The sequence below is a fragment of the Salvia hispanica genome, chromosome 5 (genome assembly GCF_029641045.1).
Source record: "Salvia hispanica isolate PSC_SH4W2 chromosome 5, Shi_PSC_v1, whole genome shotgun sequence".
Taxonomy (NCBI): domain Eukaryota; kingdom Viridiplantae; phylum Streptophyta; class Magnoliopsida; order Lamiales; family Lamiaceae; genus Salvia; species Salvia hispanica.
The window spans coordinates 44,805,530-44,830,665 of NC_142696.1; the positions used below are offsets into that span (position 1 = coordinate 44,805,530).

The 25,136-nt window shown below is 35.0% G+C and overlaps 3 protein-coding genes across 3 annotated transcripts; all 3 read left to right on the top strand.

The window, feature by feature from the left end:
- The first annotated feature begins 7,817 nt into the window (after positions 1-7,817).
- Positions 7,818-8,462, top strand: LOC125190918 (uncharacterized). The gene has a single exon (XM_048088341.2). It carries the CDS (start codon positions 7,957-7,959, stop codon positions 8,272-8,274), a length of 318 nt encoding a protein of 105 aa, XP_047944298.1. The 5' UTR covers positions 7,818-7,956; the 3' UTR covers positions 8,275-8,462.
- Positions 8,463-17,845: 9,383 nt separating this feature from the next.
- Positions 17,846-18,558, top strand: LOC125189253 (uncharacterized). Its single transcript, XM_048086547.2, has one exon. It carries the CDS (start codon positions 17,960-17,962, stop codon positions 18,470-18,472), a length of 513 nt encoding a protein of 170 aa, XP_047942504.1. The 5' UTR covers positions 17,846-17,959; the 3' UTR covers positions 18,473-18,558.
- A 1,995-nt stretch (positions 18,559-20,553) lies between these two features.
- On the top strand, positions 20,554-24,039 carry LOC125186020 (ubiquitin receptor RAD23d-like). The gene is made up of 12 exons (XM_048082321.2): positions 20,554-20,742; positions 21,610-21,771; positions 21,907-21,960; positions 22,209-22,279; positions 22,454-22,531; positions 22,632-22,803; positions 22,921-23,061; positions 23,138-23,206; positions 23,300-23,347; positions 23,428-23,537; positions 23,638-23,716; positions 23,811-24,039. The coding sequence occupies exons 1-12, from the start codon at positions 20,677-20,679 to the stop codon at positions 23,925-23,927; spliced, it is 1,167 nt and encodes a 388-aa protein (XP_047938278.1). The 5' UTR covers positions 20,554-20,676; the 3' UTR covers positions 23,928-24,039.
- Positions 24,040-25,136: the final 1,097 nt, after the last annotated feature.

Here is a 25,136-nt window from a genome sequence, read left to right on the forward strand (position 1 = left end):
TCTCCATGTTTCAGTAATGGCATGTTTATCTCAAAGCTTGAGTTATGTCTTGTTTTCTTCTTCGACTCATATTTTCTTTTGTAATTACAACAGTTTAGAGACTGCACTGTATTGAACTCTGACATAGTACTACTTATACTATTATTGTTCCTCTTCTAGGAAGAAAAAAAAAGCTAGAAATTAAAACATAAAATTTGGTGAAATTATGTTCAATTTTACAACTTTAAAAAAATAGACAATTATTAGTATATCATAATTTTAACATTTTTTCTCAACCGGAATAAGGTACAGTACGATATGACAAACGAAAAATACGAAAAATGTTACGTGAATAAAACATTAAACATTCTGTTTAATACATTGTCACGTTTTTAATTTTTAAACATACACGCGCCACGACAATAAATTTAGGTATGACAGCAATTTTCGCCATGGAGAATTACGGATAATACCAAAGTTATATTAATATAATTGCTCATTTTAAACGTTACGAAATTCACCGGAATTTAAATTTATGACAGGCCTATCTATATGAACAATGTATCAAAGACCCAGGCCCCCCAATTTAAAAAAAAAAACAAGCTTATTATTTTATTATTTCAATAATTACTTGACTATTATTTTCTTTATTTGATTATACAATTATGGGAGAGAAAGACGACGAGGGCCCATTTTTTTACCTTTTTCGCCTAGGTCCTGTAAAGGTAAAAGGAAGGGAAAATTTGATTTTCAGAGTATCATATTTTGAAGGCAAAGTTGAAATGTACATCAAAACCTCACTACTACTCCACTTTCCATACTCTTCTGATTCGGTTAAGATTTCATTTCAACAAGTGTCAATGTTCAAATGCATTTTGCAGTCGGTGCCCAAGTGATGTACCCACACTTCAGCCAGTCTGATACTATTGCATTTACACGCTTCGCAGTTTGTATATGAAATTTTTGGCACAGTGCCTACAACCACATAAAATTAATAGACATGTGTAAGTATCACTATCTGCCGACAACTGTGTAAATTGATTTTAATGTTACTTATTCTATATTTTTATAAGAGTTTGGAAGGGATTTCGGTTTTATTTTATGTATCCTTTAAAAGTAGCCCAGCAAGAGAACGGGCCGCCGCACAGCTTAAGGAAATAAGTTTAGGCTGCAACTCCGGCCCATACTGAAAATAGTGGCTTAATAACTACACACTGAAGCCCAACCACAATTACGCCTATTAAAGGTTAGCATCTTCGAATAAATTGGCTAAATTCTATAAATGGGGTCTTCTATAATAATCGTTCCACCAATAGGTAGGTTTTTTTTTTTGTTTATGGAAATGGGTGATACGCATTCTTAGAATGCGTATTTCAAATACGCATTCTAAGAATGCGTATTTAAGCTCGGGTTTTTGTTCGCGAAAAAAAAAGAAAAAACGGAGTTGAGAAACGCATTCTGAGAATGCGTTTCTCCCCTTCATAAAGTTAGTCCAGAACAGAATCGGGCAGAAGCATTCTGCCCTCTGCGCGAACTCCAGCCTCCTTGCCCGCGAATCCCTTCCAAGAATGCCACATTTTCGTCCGATTCTTGCATAAATCGCCCAAATTCATCTAATTGTTTCTCCCTCAAGGTAAGTTACGTGCTTTCTTCTTAATTTAGCATTATATCCATAGTTTATGGTGAAAATTGTGATTCTAGGGTTTGTGGCTAAAAATAAAAATTTTAGGTTGTTGGTATAAATTGTATGTTCAATGTGTGTTATTAAATACTAAGATTTGGTAAGTAGTGTCTTTTGAATAGTTAATTTGTAAGATTTGGTATATAGTTTATTTTTAATTATTTAAATTTTGAGATAAAGTTGTGTATGTATTGCAAGATTATGGACACAGAATCTATTTGTGTCCTTTTATATTGGGATGGAAGAATAGTACAAATTGGAGGAATTGGTTTGTCTTATGAGCCACCCGTGGCAAATGCATATCTTGTCTTAGATGAGTTTGTTCCATATAATGAGTTGGTTAGCAGAATATGTGATTGCATTGGAATCAATGTGAGTGAGTATATGATTAGTTTGACATGGAAACGTGCAATTCAAGTTGGTAATGGATATCACTTTGTGGGCGTTCGACTTTGCGATGCATATATGAGGGATGTGATTGCAACAACTATTCAACCAGGTCAAATTGAGTTATTTGTTGACTATCAAGCTAATTTAGCACAACAACGTACTCCACATACGGTCGTTGTCTATCAATCTAGAAGGGGACAACGACAAGTTCAAGATAGAGTACAATATGATGATGGGCCATCTGGACATAATGAAGTTAGTCACGATCCGGCTAATGTTGGGGATGATGGGCATGGTTTTGGGGATGATGGGCCTGGCTTTGGGGATGGTGGGTCTCGTTTTGGGGATGGGGGACTATCTCCCCATAATGAAGTTAGTGACGATTCTGAATCTGAAGACCTTGTGTCAGAAAAATCAACAACCCCACCTGAATTGAGTGAAGAATCAGAAGCAACTCAAGATGCATCCGACAATGAGACATTGAATGTGCCTCGTAGGTACGTCCCAGTAGTCCCGCCAAGTGAGCAGGAGTATGAGCATCCAGGGTTATCTTATTTTCGTACTCTACCGACGACAGAAGGTAATTACTATGAAAGTAACCATGATGATTCCGAATCTAGCAGTTGGTTTTGGGATGAGAAGAATCCTACACGGATTGGGTTAGGAACCAAATTTGATACCAAGCTACAATTGAAGACTGTTGTTACTTTGTGGCATTTGGAGTCATCCACAAAAGAATACTACGTGGTGGAAAGTAAACCAACAAAGTGGAATGTGGAATGCAAAACTCTGAAGCCACCCAAAGAGTCGGAGAGCACGAGCTCAAATAGGAGACGACACAATCAAACAGGTTGTATTTGGAAACTTCGAGCAACATTGAGGAAGCACGACCGCAAATGGGAAATCAGACAATGGACTGATAGACACACTTGTGTAGGCAATCCCAACTCCAGGGACCACGCCAACGTCTCATCAGATATGGTGGCTTTGTGTGTTAAGCATCATATTCTAAAGGACCCCGGGTATACGCTTAATTCCATTATTGAGGATGTGAAGCAAAAGTATCATGTTGAAATTTCCTACAAGAAAGCATGGTATGCCCGGAGGATGGCTATAGAGCTTGCTTTTGGTGGATGTGAGTCATCATTCGAAGATTTGCCTAGTTATATGATTGAGTTGCAGAAGCGCATCCGTGGAACAATTGTTGAGTGGCATCATGATGAACGACATAGTACCGAGACACGAAAGTTTTTCAAGTATGTATTTTGGGCATTCGGGCCGTGTGTGGAGGCTTTTCAGCTTTGCAAGCCAGTGCTAGCAGTTGACGGAACTCATTTGCGGGGCAGACTCAAAGGTAAACTTCTTTGCGCTGTTGGATTTGATGTAAACAAGAAGTGTTTACCTGTTGCTTATGCAATTGTTGATAATGAAACAAGTGATAGTTGGAATTGGTTTATGAAGTTAATCAAACTTCATGTTATGAAAGGCGATAGAGATGTTTGCAATATATCTGATAGACCCCAGGAATGTTGAATGCAATGGAGTCTGATATATGGGAACAATCACTCCGAGGAATACACCGATTTTGCTTAGTACATGTACGGAAAAATGTGTTGCAGCATCACAAGGGTGTGAGGGTGAAGGGTCTAGTGTGGAAAATGGGGATAGCCACAAAGGTGAGAAAATATTTCAGGAAAAGACGCCACCTAGGGAATGTTAGTCCAGAGGCAGTTGAGTACCTTGGGCGTATTGATGCAGAGCAATGGACAATGGCATATGACAAAGGTCGTAGATGGGGTGAAGCAACGACGAACATGGTGGAGGCATATAACAACATCTTGAAATGAGCCAGAGATCTACCTATTAGGGCTTGTATCGATTTGACATTCTGGAGAACAATTAAATGGTTCCAGACAAGATCAACAGAAGCGGCACAATGCCAAACTGATTTGAGCCCATGGGCGCATGACAAATTGAATGATAATGATGCAAGAGGCCGAAAACATGTGGTAAGACGAGTCAACATCCATGAGGGTAGATATGATGTCTTATCCGAGGCACGATCCAAAGGGAAGGGTGGAAACTCTTATGAGGTCAAGTATTTGAGAAAAAGGTGTAGTTGTTGGAAATGGCAGATGTGGAGGTTGCCTTATTCTCACGTTGTGGCAGTTGCTAGAGATCGAGGAGATTACATTCTACGCCTTGTGAGTAAGAACTATTTGAAGTCAAATTGGGTGAAACAGTATTCTTTTGGTTTTCGTTCACTTAGGCACCAGGACTATTGGGAGATACCACCGTGGACATTGGAGTGTTCAGTAGGGCAATTTGTTCCTCGTTCTCGCGATCGGTATAGAAAAGTAAGAATACAGAACCAGATGGACGAAAATGAACCTGATCAACCCAGGCGACAGAGGAGTTGCAAGATCTGTAGACAAGTAGGGCATGACAGGCGTAACTGCACAACGGGGCGCACTGTGTGATTGTTTGTGGTTTGTAGTTGGGCATTATTTACTACTATTTGATGTTGTTGGTTTGTAGTTGGACATTATATACTACTATTTTGATTTTGGTTTGTAGTTGGACATTATTTACTACTATTTTGATTTGGTTTGTAGTTGGACATTATTTACTACTATTTGATGTTGTTGGTTTGTAGCTGGACATTATTTACTACTATTTTGATTTTGGTTTGTAGTTGGACATTATTTACTACTATTTTGATTTAGCAAATTGTGGAAGATTAAACCATTATTAGAGTGAACAGAAACTAGTAGTACTAATATTCGCTTAAATTTTATGATTTTTAAGATTAATAACTCTTTCATTTTTGTTTGGGATTTAAAAAATGGAATTGATTTTTTTCTAAGCATGTGTTCTATGTAAATGTAGAAAAATGTAGAGATCAAAACAAATGTAGAAAAATATGGAAGAATGGATTAAAAATTAAAAAAAATGTAGTTAAGTTGAATATCACAAATGTTTACGTCTAACAAACAACCACAAACTACTTGTAAGTACTTGGTGTAAACTTGGTGGCAGCTACCCCTTTGGATGTACGCGAGGATGTTCTCCTAGTAAAGAATCTTGTTATATTCCGTGTCAATCCTCTAGTGGAGAGTGAAGAACTAGAAGCTGCCCCAGAAGTCACCCCAGACTCATGACGAGCCTTTGTGCGTGACTCGCGCCAAGCTGTCTCACGTGCCTCATTGTCCTCAGCATCATCATTCACTTCAGCCTCATCCTCCTCAGCATCATCATCCTCATCGGCCTCAACCTCCCTCTGTGTTTGTAATCTTACTCCAAAATATTCATCAAGGTTAACATCAGAATAATATTCGTCACCCATCATCTGTGAACTTGATCCAGCATGCCAAGAAGCACGCGGTGGGTCACTGCATCCTCCACCCATCTGCGAGAAACCTGCATCCCGTCTATACCCTGGACCGCCAATACGGACACCTGGCCGTCCTTCGTGCCTAGCGTTGTGAATGATTGGTCTTGTAGTGTCAATCGCTGATCGCTGGGTAGGCACAAAATCAAGACGTTCAGTCTCCGCACATATTGTCATACAAGTCGACACCATGTTCAGAGCACGTTGGATGTCCTGATGATATGCCGTCTCAGATCCGCTAAGGCAGTGATACACATTGACCAACGTCTCCAACTGCACAGAACAAAGACATTATTCTACTGATAATGCACTATAAAAACGACAAAAAAAAATATTACCATCATCATATGTGTAGAGGCAGTCTCATGGATGTCTGGCTGGCCATGGATGCCGGGTCTAGTAATGTAAGTCACAGTGATTTTCCGAAACCAATTCATGTAGTCAGTATTCGATACACCTGTTGTTCTATTTCTCCCCGGTTCCTCCAATACTGAACGTAGTAAGCATGATGAGTTAGCCAGTTTACGGATGACTTACCTGTGGAACGATTATTGTAGAAGACCCCATTTATAGAATTTAGCCGAATAAATTCAACCAACACAAAATCTATATTCTAAGAAATATATTGAGGGGTCCTAATATGCTTATAGCATTATAATTTAAAATTAAGATCAAATCTACGTCTTTAGACTGTCAAATAAATGGATGAGATTAAACTTCTCAAATTTTAATAAATAGTAGAAAAAATATCAACAAAGAGATAAGATCGTCATTTAGTTATCATATTATAATTGTCGTAGTTTTTTTTATATCAACATAGTATATTACAATTATCAACACAATAATATGAGTATTTCAACACAAGTATATGAAAATATCAACACAGTTTTATTAAGATTTTACAGGCATTATATTTAAACTTTTTGATGCATTTATTGATAAAAATCTGTTTATCAACATACACGAAAACTGAAATTTAAATTATCAAATTTCAACATCCGCACTTCGTCAGAACATATGCAATTAGATCTCGTTAGAATCCTTATAAAATTATCTTTAATTTGATATTTTTTAGTGGAAAAATAATTTAAATCGAGAGAGTTACGTAAATTTAAAGTTTGATATGATTTTGGAGAGAAAGAAAGTAGTTAATTTTAACTACAATATGGAGCATATGAATTGATATTAATACTCTTTAAATTTATTTAAATTTATATTAATCCAATTGGCATTATTTTAACCATTAAATCTTCTCATCTAATAATTTAAAATTGATTTTGATTTTAAAATACTAATTAGTTAGCCATTGATCACCACCGTATATGGAGTATTCTAAATTTGTGCATCCTAATTCATAACATTGCATTTGAGCATGGGGACGGAATTAGGATTTTAAAATGGAATAAGGAATGGTGATATTTTATTAAGTACTCCATCCATCCTATAAAAATATGTGCACTTTTTATTTTCGTTTGTCCCATAAAAATATGTTCATTCTATTTTTATAAAGTTATCCCAATTTATTACTCATATATTAACTTATTTACAACTTATAACACCACTAAACACTACTAATAATATGAGTCCCACTATCCATTAACCTCTTTAACTATCATATTCTTCTCTCTTACCTTACCAATGTTGTTTTAAATCTCATGTCATATCAATTGCCCGTATTTTTATGAGACGGAGAGAGTATTATTTAAGAATAGGTTGAGACAGATAAAATTACAATGAGGAAAATGTTAAATCTGCAAACATCTTGAAAAATTTTGAATACAAAATAGAGTAAAGGCCAAAACTGGTCCTGATCATATGCTCATTTTATGATTTTGGTCTTATACTTTATCTTTTTGAATTTTTGCATCATGAACATTTCAACTCGGATCACAATTGGTCGTACACTAACAATTTCGTCAATTTTTAAACGGTTTTAATCGGATTTTGACCGATTTGGTTAAAACCGTTTAAAAAATCGGGTTAAAATCGTTTAAAAATTGACAAAATTGTTAGTTTAGTACCAATTGTGACTCGGGTTGAAATGTTCAGGATGCAAAAATTCAAAAAATAAAATATATGACCAAAACTGTAAAATTGATATATGTTCAGTACCAGTCCTGGGCTAATCTACAAAATATAATTTCATTTCATTAATTGAATCATTTTTTTCTACATAATCACTCCAATTCGTGGTTCACGCGACCAACTAAATAATAAAAGGGGTGAGGTGACTGCACCCACCCACCAACCTAACGAATATGATGATTTTTCTCTTCTAAAATAGTCTATTTTCGTCACACGTGTTACGTCACCTTATAACGTCATCTTCGTTGAAGCCCTCTTCAAATTTATTTAAGTCTTTTTCCATCCTTTAAACACCATCACCTATCAAAAACCATTCTCTCCTTGTTCACAGAGCATCTGCTTTCGTTGTAGTATTCATTTTTCTAAGTCTACTTTGTTTACAAAGAAAAAGAAGAAAAGTCGATCCCCTAATTTCTGCTTCAATTCCGCCATGTCTTCCGTCCAAGTGGAGAAGAGAAAACGCCAAGGCGAAGGCAAATCACGGGAAGATAACGGCGGGCACAAACGGCCGGCGGTGGCGCCGCCTCCGGATGAAGAAGTGGAGGAGTTTTTCGCTATGGTGAAGAGAATTCGGGTGGCGCTCAAGTATTTCAAGAATCGTGACGGCGTCAGAGGTGGTGCGGCGGCGAAGCCTGCGTGGACGTTTGAGCGAGAGGACTTTGACGGAGTTAAGACGGACCCGGAAGGCTCTCACGCGGGTCTGGATCTTAACTCCGACCCGGTTTCGGATGGATCTGATTCCGTTTAAACTTTTAAGGCGTTGTTTGTTTCTAACGCTAACAATAATTGTTTGTTCGATTGTTGTGAACTAACTCATGTTTCCAAACCATGAGATTATCTTAGAAACACAAAGATGCTTCTGAGTGTATTACTAGTATTTGTTTAGCATTTCTGAATTAAAATTGGAGAATTCTAGACACTCGAGATTACGATGCATCATTGTGATTGATCAATTTATTGCTATTAATACTCCAAATAAGTGATCGTTCGTATTTTACAACAAAGATAGACAAGTTCAGAAAATTTATGATCGCGAACGTAAGAGATTCTTAAAAACAATTATGATAGCATATTTCTTGTAAATAGGCTGGTTCCAGGAAAATACCATAGGAGCTTCTCTATATTTGTCATCAAATTAAAATATAATTTTACGTGCTAGATTTCTACATGCCCGTAACCTCTTTAACGAAATAGTGACTCGAGCAAGTATTGAAATTTCTTGTCCCATATTGATAAAATGGCGAGATTCTGATTCCTCTATAAATGAGTGGATAACTATTTTCCTTGTAAAAGCTTTAAAAGGATTGAGAGGCTCATTACTAATATAGTAATACTAGCAGAGTGGACCCAAGTCAATTATCAGTATTTTTAGAAGTTCGATAGTCTATTACCCTCACGTTACCGTATTGAATCCCTTCTTATTCCACATTAATAAAATAGTTATTCTAACTCCTCTTTAAATTACTTTATAACCATCTCTTTTATAAGCTATGAGTGGTCATTTATAACAAGAAAAATTATAAGTAAGATTTTACTTATTTCCACCACGATTTGAGAGAAACAATTAGTTGATTTTTATTTATTTTTGTAATTTTTCTATAACAACATATTATTATTAACGTCACGAAGTTAACAGGTAGTACTAACTGTTAATAGAGTGGTCATCGTAGACGTTCTGTAGCTGATAAAATAGGAAATGAATTAGTACTATATTATAATTGCACTATGCCATTATTTTGTTTTAGGGGGAGCTTTTGTTATGCAAATCAATTTTGACATTTCAGGTGTTTCACATGTGCAATGAATAGAAATGTATACGCTGTATTAAACTATTTAGAAAATGTTAATACAATAATATGGAGTATGTTGTATTGGTCAATAGTGAAAGGCTGCATAGGTTGGCTTTTGACTATAAACAGGTTAGTGCCATAGACATTATATAAAGTTGACTCGACAATGTGCAGTCATCAACACACAATATTCTTTAATTCAATTTTAATGAAAGTAATTGTGTAATATCTAATATTATCATGTGAAATGGATGTACATTTATTATTAGTATTCTTATGTACACATCCCCACGTATTACTTTCTAATTAGATTACAAAACGGCATATGAGAAATAAGAGAAACTCCACTAATCTAACAATATTTTAATCTGAGTTGGGGTCTGTGGTGCTTGGACATAGAATATTACTTATCCTTACATTATTGATAGATAATTAATTAACTGTATTCGTTGGTTCATATAAACGTGTGAAAAAACAACCATAAATAATTAGTAGTACATCTACAGGCATAGGCATTCACATATACTACTGTAGTACTGTACAATATTTGCATTGAATAAGGTTGTACTCTTTTCTTCTACAATCAATTTTATGGCTAGTCCTTACTCGTAATTATATCAATTACATCTCAATTTTTTCAGCTTACTATCCAATACTTTCAAGTTTCAACTATTATAAAATTAATCAATCTTTCGCAAATAATTATTTCTAAAAAAATATAAATTAATCTTCTCACACTCCCTCCGTTTCTTAAAAATAGAAACTTTTGAAACGTCGTAGGTTTTTAATACAAAATTGGTAAAGTAAATAAAGACAGAAAGAAATAGGGTTTTAATATAAAATTGATAAAGTAAAAAAAAGTTATCTAAAATAAAATTTTATATTTTTAGGAAACTGGTAATAATATCTTTGAGTGAAAATTAACATGTTATCTCCCGCTGCGTCATGTCATGTTCCATCATTGGCGTAGAATCCTTATAAATAAAATGCAATACATGTTGAACAGATTGAGGTGAATTTGATAAGTTGGGAAAAAAGGATTGAATTGACACAATTAAAAAGTCAGAGATAAAAACTGATAAATTTGATAATGGGTCTAATTTTCTAAAGGTCTTCGATTCAATAGTCAACCCTTCATTCTTTCCCTGAATTGACACAATTTATTTCTGTGAAGTAAACATAAGTAGAATTGTCACAATTTTCGAAAATTAATTCCATAAGAAAAATGTTTATATTTTCTCATTACAATTACAGTTTTGTTTATATTTAAATGTTTATCAGCATCAGTGTTGAAAAAAATCATTACCAATCCTTCTCCAAATAAAAATGATAAATTTTACAACATCATTAAATATTCCAAAATTTAATGGGTCCTGGAAATCTGTCTAATTGAGATTTTTATTTAACGGGCTGCCGCTGGCTTTTGTAAATGGTTCAGTATATATGGGCCTTTTTGACTTGTAATGTTCAATAAACTTTTTGAAGGCCCAAATTTTGGCTAGTTTGAAATTATCAGTATAGAGCCTTTAAAATAAATCAAAAAAATATTTGGTGTATTTCTGTCCTTTTGTTATATAATTATATAATCCGTATTTAATGGAGTATTTTTGAAGATATATAGTGGAAAAGTTTGTAATATGTTTAGATTTGTTTTAATAATTATATCAACATCGTGCATTGGAATAAGAAGGGTGACTCTATATACTACTCGACTCGGTCCCATTAAAAATGAAATACTTCATTTTTCGTTGTCTTGTTACTTCATTTTTCGTTGTCTTGTTAAAAATGAAACAACATTATTTCTACGTCTCCCCATATTTTACTTTATTCTCTCTTTATTAAATCATAAAACAAAACTACATAAAATTTTATGACGAAAAATAAATACTTTATTTCATATTTATTGAGGCATAGTTATTGTAGTCTTGAATATATAGTCTAATAAATCAACAACAGTTTTGAAGTAAATCAAGGTAAATTTTAGTCTATTTTTTAAAGAAACAGTCGCATATTATGATGCATACAAGGAGTGAAGGAACCACAATAATTGATGACACTAGTTTCGAACCCAACACGTTTTAAATTATAATCAATTAATACTCTCCAGTTAAGCTACCTGATTACTAGTGTCGCCGAAATACTCCCTCCGTCCTACTTAAAATAAAATATTTAGAAATCAGCATTGAATTTTATTAGTGTTGTTTTGTGAGTTAATGAAGAGATAATAAAGTTAGAGTGATGGAAAAAAGTAAAGATAGAGTGATTTTCATTTTAGAAAATGTTTCATTTTTAATGGGACAACCAAATAAGAAAAATGTTTCATTTCTTAAAGGGATAGATGGTGTATTAATTTCTTTTTTTCCATTTGGAAGATGAGAGAAACTACCAAGAAATTTATAGGTAAAGTTCCGTTATTAATGGGGATCTACCTTGCAGGACCATTGTGAAAACTTAACACTTGTCATACGTGACATCTTATTTTCTTCGTTTATGAGTTTCCTAACCAATTTCATTGTAATCATTTTTCCTAAATAAATAAATCAAATGTTGAAATTCACAATCTTAACTACTCTAGTGGTTAAAAGTACTTTTTTCCCCTATTATAATTCAAATTTGTTGCTACGGTCGCCATTATAAGAGTGTCCACTATAGTTGGTCGGGCCAAGCCACAAAGTATGGTCAGGCCACAAAATCGTGGTCGGGCCACCAACGCTCATGTTTTCCACTATAGTGGGCATGCCCAAACCACCAAATAATTTATTTTTTTCATTTTATGTATATTAATTAAAAATGGGTATATTTATAGAATTTGTGTAGGAATGGGGTAAAAAAAATGTGTATACTTATAGAATTAAAAAAAAAAATTGACAATAGGGAGAGCCGCGGCTCGTAGCCGCTGCAATAGGAGAGCCGCGGCTCCCGCCCAACTGCCCAAGAGCCGCGGCCGGGCCACGTGTGTGGCACTCTCGTGGGCAAACCCCCCCGCCACGTCCGCCCATGTTTTGCACTATAGGGAGCCACGGCCGGGCCATGCCCGAGCCACGAGCCGCGGCTCTCCTATAGTGGATGCTCAGAGACGTCGTTGTACTAGAAAGAAAAGAACTCCAGTACTAATTTCATGTTGCATATTGTCGACAATTTTGCAATATTTATATTTGAAGGTATACCAACAATCTAATTAACGGCTGAAATTATCAATTAATTTTTTTTTTTTTATTATTGTTGACCAATATTTACAATAACAGTACTATTGAGTGAGTATACAATGGATCCATCTTCTAATCTGGAATGGTTGATTAATTCGTTCTTGTGCTACTATATGTACTTGTTGGTTTAGAAGATTGAATAATTGGATAGTCTTTCTTTCGTTACATGCACCGACAAAACTTTAAAATTTATTAAGAAATTTAAATCCAACTTGGAAAGTAAGTATACCGTATATATACGCATTTAATTTTAATGCTACATGCGAACCAACACACCTATCATTTTTTTTCCTTTCTTGTTTTGGAGGCCAATTTTAGAAAAACATGTAAGATTAGAGAAACAAACTCTCAATTTATAAAAGTTTCATTATTTTACATCTCCAACTACTCCTGCGTGACGTTGATATCTTGATAGTTTCATTTTGGTTGGAAAAATTTCTGCGACTACTTAATTATACAACAGTTTACCGTATCAACATTTCTAAACCTAACACCAATAGTGCTACGTTTTAAATTTTTAATTTTTTCACTTTTTAAATTTGTATGTGGCGTGTGCGTAACATAATTGAGTGCATTTATTTTGTTATAAATGTTATTATACGTCTTGTATGAAAATTAAAGAAATAAAATAATGTGTGCCATGGTTGATTCATCGTTAGACTTAGCAGCCAATAAATATACTGACCAAATTCTAGATTACTTATGTTATGGCTTCCGCCCCCTACAAGAATGAAAGGTCAAAAATTTCTTGTTTCAAAGTTTCAATTATTTTATTCAATTTGTACATTTGACAGAAAACCTAGCTAGGTATTGTATATTAGTACAAAAAATTGCTTATTCAAACAAGGACTCTAATTCTCTAACTCTCATTATGTTATAGTGACATGATCAAATTTATTAGCTTTCGTGGAGTAATATTCTTGAATATATAATAGGCACCTGATCAAAGTTGGATGCACACCTCAAATCTAACTTTTAGAGATAGAATTTCAGATTATACGTGGTGCTACATAATATATACACACGTTATCGTGATAAATTGGAAACCTTGGCATTTATTCAAACAGCTGAAGTTATCAACTTTTGACAAAACATAAAAAAAAGGAAGAAAAAACACACAATACACAAAGAAAGAGAGGAGAATAACAAATACTTTTCGTGAAGTGATAAAATTTGGACCAAACAATTAAAAAAGATGCCTTCTGATAATTGTGTGGCCCACAGCAATTTTAGGCAATATCTGGTGAATATTTATCTATGGATTCCAAAGTTCATATTTATTGAGCTTGTATTTCTCTTCCATATACTATACTACACAATTATATACTAGATATATGTATGTTGTATATATTCCTTGTAATAAAATTAATACTCCAATACTAATGTTAATGTAGTGTTCTCACGATTAGAAATAGTAATTAATTTCTTTCACGTCGTGTTAATACAGTATAACAATTAAAGTGGAGTATCAAATGACTCCACTTTCTTGAAAGCAAAGCAATATCACAATCATGCTTTATATGTGAATATATGTCAACCAATGAGAAAAGTCTTCTTTCCCCGTCCCAAACGTTGTTACAAAAAAGGGTCATTATTTATGAAGTGTAAACCATGTCATCAATAAGAAAGAGAAATTGTGTAATCTTTTGCCCCAATAAATAAGGAATTTTGATAGTGAATGTGTTTTTGGTGTGGGTATATATGGTGGAATATAAATAGGAAAGCTGACTTGAAAGAATTTATGCCCACAAAGTAATGCTAAATCAAAAGTGGTAATAATGTTGGTCTAGTGGAACTAATTATTGTAACAACTTTTTACTTATAGTCAGCTATCTCTATTTCAACAAGACTAAACTCAACTTGTTTGATGATCAATTTCACTTGATTTACCGTAAAATGACTTAATTAATTGTATAAAACTTTTAAACGGCTCAAATAACAAAAAAAAAGGGTTCTACTTTATATAATATATGGGCTTTTTTTGTAACGGGGTAATTGCTATTAAAGTCATCAACTTTCCATGAATTCCGGTTTTTCCCACGAACTTTAAAAAGTTCGTGTAATGTCACGAACTTTATTGTCGGTTGCCATTTTCCCATGTCAGGTTTTTCAGTTTGATTCAAACTATTCGTTTTCTATTAAGACAATGTCCAAATTCTTTTATCTTACTATCGTTATCTTCGTCTTTGAAATAGTTTCGCGTGGGTACCTTGTACGCCTCAATCGGAACTCGGATGAAGAAGTTGTGGTCATTTGATGAAGACTGCGACCTTTGTGCGACCTTGTACTATCATAATGGCCATAACTTCTTCATCCGAGTTCCGATTGAGGCGTATAAGGTACCCACGCGAAGCTATTTCAAAGACAAAGATAACGATGGTAAGATAAAAGAATTTGGACATTATCTTAATAGGAAACGAACTGTTTGAATCAGACCGGAAAACCTGACATGGGAAAATGACAACCGATAATAAAGTTCGTGACATTACACGTACTTTTTAAAATTCGCGGGAAAAACCGGAATTCATGAAAAGTTGGTGACTTTAAAATAGTTACCCTTTTTGTAATTATAATTAATGAAAACGTAACCATTACTATACACGAACCTAGTTTATGACTTTATACAGCAAGCATCTTAACTCATTAAAAAGTTGAAATTTTTCACGCCAATTAAGACAATGTAGTATTCAAAGACAAAAGAAAGTCATAGTATGAAGAAAGAAACACTGATTGATGGAAGACCAAATAAAATTAAAAATAAGTGCATAAACTACACCCAAAACTGTGTATAATACACATAGATTCTGCATTGCAGGCTTCGATATAGAGATTATCACCAGACATTTTAAATTTTTAATTAGTGTATCTAGTTAGATATTTTTTTTGTGAGAGTGGACCACAAGGTTGTATACTTCATAAAATAAGGTATCGTCTTCTCATGATGTGGAATAATTGGTGTTGTTTAAGTGGAAAAAAAAGGCAAATGCAAAAAATTAATTTGTGGTTATAATTGTTAAAGTTTGTGGTTTTATTCGGATTTAGAGCATATTTTTGTGGGCTGGCCGGAATTTCTAAATTATTGCTCGATGGGGCATCGAGATAATTATTAGATCTGCAAAATGACGAATTTACCACTTGGGTTGGGTTGATGAAATAAATGATTTGCCAACCTAACGGTGCAGTATTTTGGAACCAATTTTGCAGCATAGAATGCCATGGGTCCCCACGTAGGTTATACATTCATTTATGCATAAAATTTTAAAAATAATGCGTTAAAAGTTAGAGCATCTCCAATGGATGATGTCCCGGCGGATGTCGGACCGCCGTGCGGGAAGTCCACGCGGGACATCCGACATTAGGCTAGGCGAGGCGGGGCGGGGGGGGGGGGGGGGGGGATGCGGACACGGGAGATCTGCGGCATTCCCGGGACGTCCGTCACAATGGCGGGCGGACGTCCGCCACTGTGGCATACCGACGAACGTCCCGATGCTTTTTTTTTAAAAAAAAAACTCTATATATACGGCTCGTTGCAAACTCTATATGTACAGCGAGACCCCCATTCGGCTAACGGCAAACTATATAGATTCAACGCATATGTATGTTTTTTTTAAAAAAATAAAATCGTTGCATTTTCCCCGTATTCGTGTCTAAATTTTAATTCCGAAAATTGTTTTAATTTGGTGAATTTGTGAATTTTTTTTATTGCGGGAAGTCCGCGCGGAAAGTCCTTGGGATGTCCGCCACTATGCAGTGGGATGTCCTTATGACGTGGCAGTGCTGTGGGAGGAGGTATTTTTGGAAAGTTCGTCGGGAAGGGCGATGACCGTCCCATTGGAGATGCTCTTAAAGTGGAAAGAGTAAATGGAAGAGGAAAAGAGAATAAGAAATTTGACAGTTTTTACTGAGTTGGAGCATTTCCCTGATATAAAACCCATTCCGTGATTATAATTTAAGTTGGAGCATTTCGCTTATATAAAAAAAACAATATCAATACGAAATATAGGAGTAATAAACATCGTCATACAAAATTTTGATCCTTTTATTACCAAGCCATCAACATGTTAAATATATCATAATACACATGAATAACAGTAGTATACTACTAATACCAAATATTACCAATAGTTAATACTCACATTTCCTAACTGATCCATATTTCTCCATTATTTGGCAGGTGTGCATCACATATTCAATTAGATTATTAAGTTTAATCTGAGCATGAGTTAAGGGTAGCAGCATGTAACACACATCATGCTACCATATTTTATTAATTTAAGTTAGTGTAAGAATATTATTATTGGAATGATTTTGTGATTGTATTATAGAAGAGCAATTTGTGGTTTTTAAGGTTAGAATTTTTCTTATTTTGTACTACCATCATTTTGTTTATAATAATTATATACTGAACGATTTTACAGTATATGAAATTCGTTATACGTGGCGAAGTTTGTTAAATGGAACAAGTTCGCAACGCTTAATAAATTGTATAATCAAATTAAATCAAACATTAGAATTGTCTAGAATTCTAGGTGGTTTGAGTGGACCTATTTGGACCATTATTTATGGAGGCAGGCCTATTGTATCATGCGCGGTTGAATAATTGACAAACCGCTTTGCAAAGGCCAAAGAGCCACCTTTTATTGAATATAAGCAAATTGTATTCTTATAAAATTAGTGGTGAGCTGTTAATACTTAATACCATGCTATGTATTTAGGCTGGGTATCAAATTGAGGTACTACGTACATGTATAACTATGTACATTAATTTTTATTCATACTAATGATACCAAGTTATTAATTTTTATGAATTGTTCCGGTTAAACTCTAAGGCATAATCATCCTGCATTCAACTGTAACGCACGTTCTGTTGTTGTTATTTCTAGAACATTTATTATATTTACCTTCAAAGTGATTTTGAATAATTTCGACTGTGCATAATAGCCCACAAAATGTGAAGTAGAAATAAATCACTTTTCTATGGTAGATTAAAATGTTGAATTTATATTGAAATAAGAAGAAAATTGCTATTTTACTCAGTTATTACGGAGTAGAGTACGGACGGACCCCAAACCAAACTTAACGGCCGTGATTGACACTGCCATATCGGGTGGTCCCTACTCCCTTAGACGGACTCCAAACAAAAATTCAAATCCAGTTAATTACGCAATACTAAATTCCACACCAGAAAAATCGAGTAGACACGTCAAACCAATTGCTTCAAAGATGTTTACGATTGACGAGACGTTCCGGATGTGGGTCCCCAGTATTCCTCCGTCGCTTTCATCATCCCATCTTACCTATAAAATCCGATCATCTCTTTATCCTTTAGCATCGCAGATTTCGCATTTTATCTCTCTACAATTCTCAATTGGCTTTCAATTTAACTCTGCTCTGCTAATCTATAAATTGATAAAAGAGGTTTTTAATTTTTCGTTAAATGGAGGAAGTGGTGAGGAAACGATTCCGAGAAGATTTGGATGAGGCGGAATCGGATATCGATTCGCCGGCGGTGAAGCGGCTGAGGGAGGATCTATTGGACGGAGTTGACGACGACTCTGATTTCAGCACTTCAACTCAGGATCTCGACTCGTTCATGAAGAGCTTTGAAGAGGAGATCACTGCCTCGCCGGCGAATAACGGAGTCGTTGATTTGGCGACGCATCCCGGAGATTCTCAGCAAGATCTAGGGTATTTATTGGAGGCATCCGATGACGAGCTAGGGATTCCTCCTCCGGTGAATGAGTGGAGCACTGCGTTGGTGACGGTTGAGTTGCGGGACGAGTTTTGGGAAGTTCCGGGTTACGATACTTTCGGGTTGGGGTTTGGGGAAGTTGAAAATGAAAATAGTATCGGTGATTACGTGGCGCTGGACGGTTTGTTTGACTATTCGGATATGGGATTCGGGTCGGGTGATGTTTTTTGGAGACCCGAAACGTTGCCCGCCCAGTAGTTTCGATAAATATGCTACTGTTAGGGTCAATCGAGGAATATTTTTTATGTACATTTTTTAATATATTATACTTTTATTTGTTTTGATACTGGTAAAAACAGGAAAAAAAAAAGTGACGACATACATATTCAGATATGAAGAAATTTGTTGAAACTTGAAAGTTGAACTTGAAACTGAGTTTGTAATCAGACTCTCCGTTTTGATATGAACCATGTATGGTCATAATTTTGATATGAAACATGATGTAATTCTTGAATTACTACCCTTTAATTAGTTCTACGAAAAACAATGGACAAAGATTGTTGGGAATGAATTTATGCAAAGCATGTGTTATAAAGAACTGGTGCTAAATTATTTTTTCAGGCAATTCATGTTAATATTTAAAATATTACGTGAGGTTTTGGGTTTTTTTTTTGAAGTTGCATAGAGAAGATTTTGTGATTGGCTGAATATTACTCCTTTCATAAGAATATGAATATTAAATTTTAACACATACTCCCTCCGTCCCCGAATACTTGACACAGTTTGCCATTTCGGTCCGTCCCCGAATACTTGGCACAGTTCACTTTTTCCATTTTTTGTAGTGGACCCCATATTCCACTAACTCATTCCTACTCACATTTATTATAAAACTAATACTTTAAAAGTAGGACCCACATCTCACCAACTTTTTCAGCACACTTTCCATTACATTTCTTAAAACCCGTGCCGGGTCAAACCGTGTCAAGTATTCGGGGACGGAGGGAGTAGTAATTAATAAAGTAGGACACCCGTATCAGTATCTTTTTTCACAACTTTTCTTTGCATTTCTTAATCCTCGCACTGAAATTAAATGAGACTCCTAAAGTGAATGGAGGGAGTAGTTTTTTTATCCGAAATAAAAATAACTTAATTATCATGAACTTTCTGGAATAGAAAAACGACTCAATTAATAAGGAACTAATAGGTAATGATTAGTATATTTTTACTACTTTCGCCCTTAAAATAGAAATTATTTTCATTTTAGTCCATTTTTTAAAAATAGAATTTTTTAAAAAACTTTTTAAACTTCCTATTATAGAAGTGGATCCCACGATCAATTAACACTACTTCTAATATTTTATACTCCTCTTTTCTCTTTTTTTACCCATTTTTTTCTCTTTTTCTCCTACCTACTAAATTTCTCTTTTGCCGTAGTAATTGTGCATTAAAAGTTTAAAACCCATTTCATCATAGTAATTGTGCATTAAAAGTTTAAAGCCTATTTCATTTTCTTGCCCATTTACTGTGCACTTTTATCCACCTTTTAAATACTAAGAAAATTTATGTTGCAATAAGTTTAGCCCAATTATAGTTGGCAATAACCAGCCCAAATATAATGGCATATCGCCGCCCAACTTTTTTGTTCAAAAGGTTTAATTTCTCATATTAGGCCCAAATTTAATTAGATGACCCAATTACCCTTGACAAATTAAATTTTCATAATATTATTAGTAATAACTAATAATAATAAATAATCTTAAATCTAAAGAGTGTACTCAAGTGGTATGAGACTCGTCCATCCTTAATTAAATGATCAGGGGTAGATTTCTGTTTTTAGATATTGAGCAACCTTAAATATTTAGATCAGTTATCTCATCCTTCAAGATACCTACAGATCAACACAATGAATAATCAATTAGTTCGGTGATAGATATAATTGGTCCAATAATAAAAAAGAATAAATAATCGTGGTTCCCACACATTTGATGCATATAGGCCCAAGAATAAATCAAATTTATTTAGCATCATAGAGAAGCATGCATAAATAAAAGGATTATTCATTCGTCACATAAAATACATTAATAAATTAAAATTAGTAGAAAAAACATTCCAGAAAAGCTATTAACATACAGATAAGCCTGAGGTAAGTCTCATCCAGTTGTTGGAATCGTAGACAAAACAAGCTCACTTTTTATCTATACCCCAACAAAGGCCAACCTCGCATATCGTCCGTGAGTTCCACGCACCAATCATACTGCCTCCCCTCCCCTCCGTCTTCCACGCGAATGTTAGAGCGAGTGTATCTCTCCCACTCAGAGCTGAGATACTGTGGAAAAATATCTCTGAAAGGCAAAATTAAAGTCCACGGCGAAATTATGCCCTTGCTCTTCTGCATCTCTTCTCTCAAAACTCTAAACTAAATCCTCGAAAATCCGTATCAATTATTATTGTAACAATTAAAAATGAAGATTTTCGTGAAGACGCTCAAGGGCACCAGCTTCGAAATCGAAGTGAAACCCGAAGACAAGGTTTTCTACAACTCCTATGTTTTGATCTTTCCTAATTGTGTTGAATTTTAATCGATGATGAATTTTTACGCTCGAATTTTTGCGGTTTTTGGAAACTTACTGATTAATTTATTGTGAAGATGTTGTTGTTTAATCTGCTATTGGAATTAGTGTATCATGATATATCTGTGATTTTACATGTTGAAATCCTCCTTTTCCCATTTCAATTGAGAAACTGTTCAATTGAATTTGTTACTTTTAAGCAATTACTTGGTTTTTATGCTCATGGACTCATGGAGCAATGGATGGGGCGTAGAAACTATTCAATACTATTCATTTGGCGTGTGCTCGTTTTAGTGTGTGATTTATGATGAAAATCACTTGTGTGATTAAAATTCTTTGGTGTAATACTTCTATTGTGATTTCCTAATTAAGTGATAATGAAGCTTAATAGTAGAGGTCGATGTTTCAGATAAGTAAGTTATTCAAATGAGTAGATGTAGTGTTTGAACTTTGAAACTTGACAATCCCTTTAGTTGGATTCTGGATTTAGTAGCTTCTGCTGTAGTGCTTGAGTCATTAAGAAGAATATTAGCAGTGTCTCTGAATTGTGTTGATCATGGTGATTGTGATTCGTTTGTGGGAATTATCGCCACTTCACGGTATCATAAGTATGAGAAGATTGCCATTCTAATCATACATTAGCCACTGGACGTAATGCTTCTCATCTGGTGTTGCGTAGGGTATTCCACCAGGTGTTCGAGATGACTTTATATGAACATCGATGTATCTTATATGCCACATTTAAATTGGTGAATATATAGAATAAATGATTAGCATTATGTTTTGGGGATTTGGCTTGTTTTGTTGATAAGCTTTAATGTCCAGGTTGAGAATGTGAAGAGAATCATAGAAACTACGCAGGGAGCCGATGTTTATCCTGCAGCACTGCAAATGCTTATCCATCAAGGAAAAGTTCTTAAAGATGGCACAACACTTGATGAGAATAAAATTGCTGAAAATGCGTTTGTTGTTATTATGCTGTCGAAGGTAAGACTTCATTTGTTGCTAATTCTTGATTCATTAGGAGACACAAAGCAGATGTGTTCTCCAAGCTGGACTTTAACCTACGGTTATTATCCGATCGGTTGTCCTTTTGTTGTGACTTCCTTTTTGTTGTTGTAGAACAAGGTCTCTCAAGGTGAAGGCTCAACGACATCAAGTGCACCCACTGTGAAGGTAACAACAAACTAGATTCACTAATAATGATGTTTCTACTTTCTATATCTGGTAAACAATCAATTAGATTCATGTATTTAACGTTGCAGCTCCAATTATCACTCCTATAGTTTGATGCCCCACACCAATGTGTGTTGACCAATTTGCTCATATTGATTAATTAAAAATGCCATTTGCAAACAACTTTCTAGAGGCTTTCGTGAAGTTTGGCATACTTTAGTAAATCATCTGTGCTTTATGTTTTCTAGGCACCCAGATCAGGTGAATCACAGCCTACTTCAGCTCCAGTATCAACAACCCCTCAACCTCCTGTGGCTGTGTAAGAGTTTTGTTACCATTTACTTTTAGTGCTCGGAACTTTGTTATTCTCGGTGCTCCCTTCCTCCCTCTCTGCCCCCTACTTTTCTTGGATGCATGTAGCACATTGATATAATTTTTATATTCATCTTAAATTTATTTAGTGGCCAGAGATTAAAATTAATTTATTTTGCAGGCCTTCACTCGCTCCTGTTTCTGTTCCAGCTCCTGCTGCTGTTCCTTCTCCTGCTCCTGTTTCAGCTGCCAATGCTGTGTGAGTATCCTTCTAATGATATTTTATACAGATTGTTTCTTTTTTCCCTGCAATTGTGCCATTGTGGCTTTCAGGACTCTCACATCCGGCTTTATTGCAGGTCGGATGTTTACGGACAAGCTGCATCTAATCTAGTATCAGGTAATAACCTTGAGGGTACTATCCAGCAGATTATTGATATGGGTGGGGGAATTTGGGACAGAGACACAGTTGTGCGAGCTCTTCGTGCTGCTTTCAATAACCCAGAGAGAGCGATTGATTATTTATATTCTGTGAGTGAAACTTCTATCTTGGCTGTTCTCAAGCTTTCTCCATCACGCGTTTAACTTGAATCCTTCAAATAATAGTAATTACACTGGTGGCGCGTTCTTGTTTGTGATGCATCATAGGGGATACCTGAATCAGCTGAAGCCCCTGCTGCACCTGGTGGAACGGCTGTCAATGTGCCTGCACAACCTCAGGAAGCTGTGCAAGCAGCACCTGATCTTGCCTCTGGACCGAATGCGGATCCACTAAATCTTTTCCCACAGGTTATTCTAGAGAGGATCATAACATGCGAATGGAAAATGCATAGTTGATGACGCAGATATGATTATGTCTTGACAGGGTCTCCCAAATATGGGTCCGAACGCTGGTGGTGCAAACACCCTAGAGTTTCTACGGAACACTCCACAGGTAGTTTTGAGGATTTTAAAATAGCTCAACGAAGAACGAACTCTTGTATTTGCTTCTAATATTTTTGAATTATTTCTTAATCCTTTGCATCAGTTCCAAGCACTGAGGGAGATGGTGCAGGCCAACCCTCAAATCTTGCAGGTTCGCTCTCTTTCTCATCATATCTTCTTATTCCTATGTCGAACAGGCATTGACTGACGAGCTTTGTCTTTTTTTGGCAGCCCATGCTTCAAGAGCTCGGAAAGCAAAATCCTCAATTAGTGAGGCTGATTCAAGACCACCAAGCAGACTTTCTTCGCCTGATCAATGAGCCCATAGAAGGCGATGAAGGGTATCTCTTAATTGCAAAGCAATAATACTAAAAACATGTTCCTGTCATTGGAAGTGGGGTTCTGATTCAAATTTTTTTATTTGTGTGATGTTGATTTCAGCAATGTAGAGGGGCAGCTTCCTGCAGCAATGCCTCAGGCCGTGACAGTTACACCAGAGGAACGCGAGGCTATAGAACGAGTAACTTCTCGCCTAACAGAACCTTCTCCACAGATGCACACTTTTCAGCTTCTTGAATATGTTTTGTAGCTAACGTATGGTATTGTTTTTCCAGCTTGAATCTATGGGGTTCGACCGGGCAATAGTTCTTCAAGTGTTCTTCGCCTGCAACAAGAATGAGGAGCTGGCTGCAAACTACTTGTTGGACCATATACATGAGTTTGAAGAGTGATGAAATATTAGCATTGAGGTCAATAACAATTATCTATTTCCAAAACCCTATTTTCTCAGTTCTTATTGTGTGCATATTCTGAACTTTATTACCCATCTTTTTTTGGAGTTAATTTATATGGCGTGATGCTCAGAAATGTATTAACTCCATCTCTTACCCCCTCCATTCAAAAATTTCAAAGCACCATCTAAAATAGTTCCATATAATTGAAAATTTGAATCAGCATGACGTAGGAAGTATCTATGGAATTTCTAGTATTATTGCATCAGAGATTAATAATCAATTAAGCACATAACTAGATGTGATTAGTTCACTGAATGGTTGATTTATTTAGCTCATATCTTAATGATCGTGATCCTGTATATTGAATTTAACACACAGATATAAAGAGGGGGAGATTAAGAAACATGTTTTTTTTCAAAGATTATTGAATTGAATTTACCAAGTAACTGCATCAAATCTTTAAAAAATTAAAAATGGGTGAAGAGAATTACAAATGATTATTTATTGTTGTTTATAATGTTTTTAATTATTTATAATCTTATTAATATCATTTTTAATTAATTCATATTCTTAAAAGAAATATATTTTTATATTATTTTCTTTATATTTTTTATTTGAAAATATTTTGTCCCGTGCATAGCACGGGTGGTAACACTAGTTTAGAAATAAGAAGAGAAAAACTGAATCCTAAAACAGAGAGAATTATCATTATGCAATATGACATGTTAACGCGCCATCATCAAATGTCCGTTTCCCACCAAAATAATTAATTATGTGTTCATCAACAATTGCTTATGTGAATTCTAGTAGAATCGACAACATTGTAGAATAGATCGACTCGTCAACATAATTTAGATTTTAGGTCAATTGTAAGGGACACGGAAAGCCATTATTCACTCGCTGTATAATAATTGCTCTTTGAATAGCGTTACAAAATTTGAATAAGCACGTCCCATGAATAATGCACTAACATCTTCTAGTTGTATTTCATATTTCTATACACTATTCTTCCGTCTATAAAGTCACAACTTTTCATCCTCTTGACTTGAAGGATTGGTTGAATAAAGTTTACCGAATGCACAACTTATAGAATATGACAAATCAAAGAAGAAGTTTTAAGACTATGAAATGATGAATCGAATTTGGTAAACAATGCACAAAAAATCAAAGGTCGGATGTTGAAAGATTTTAGAATTTTTCAAGTAT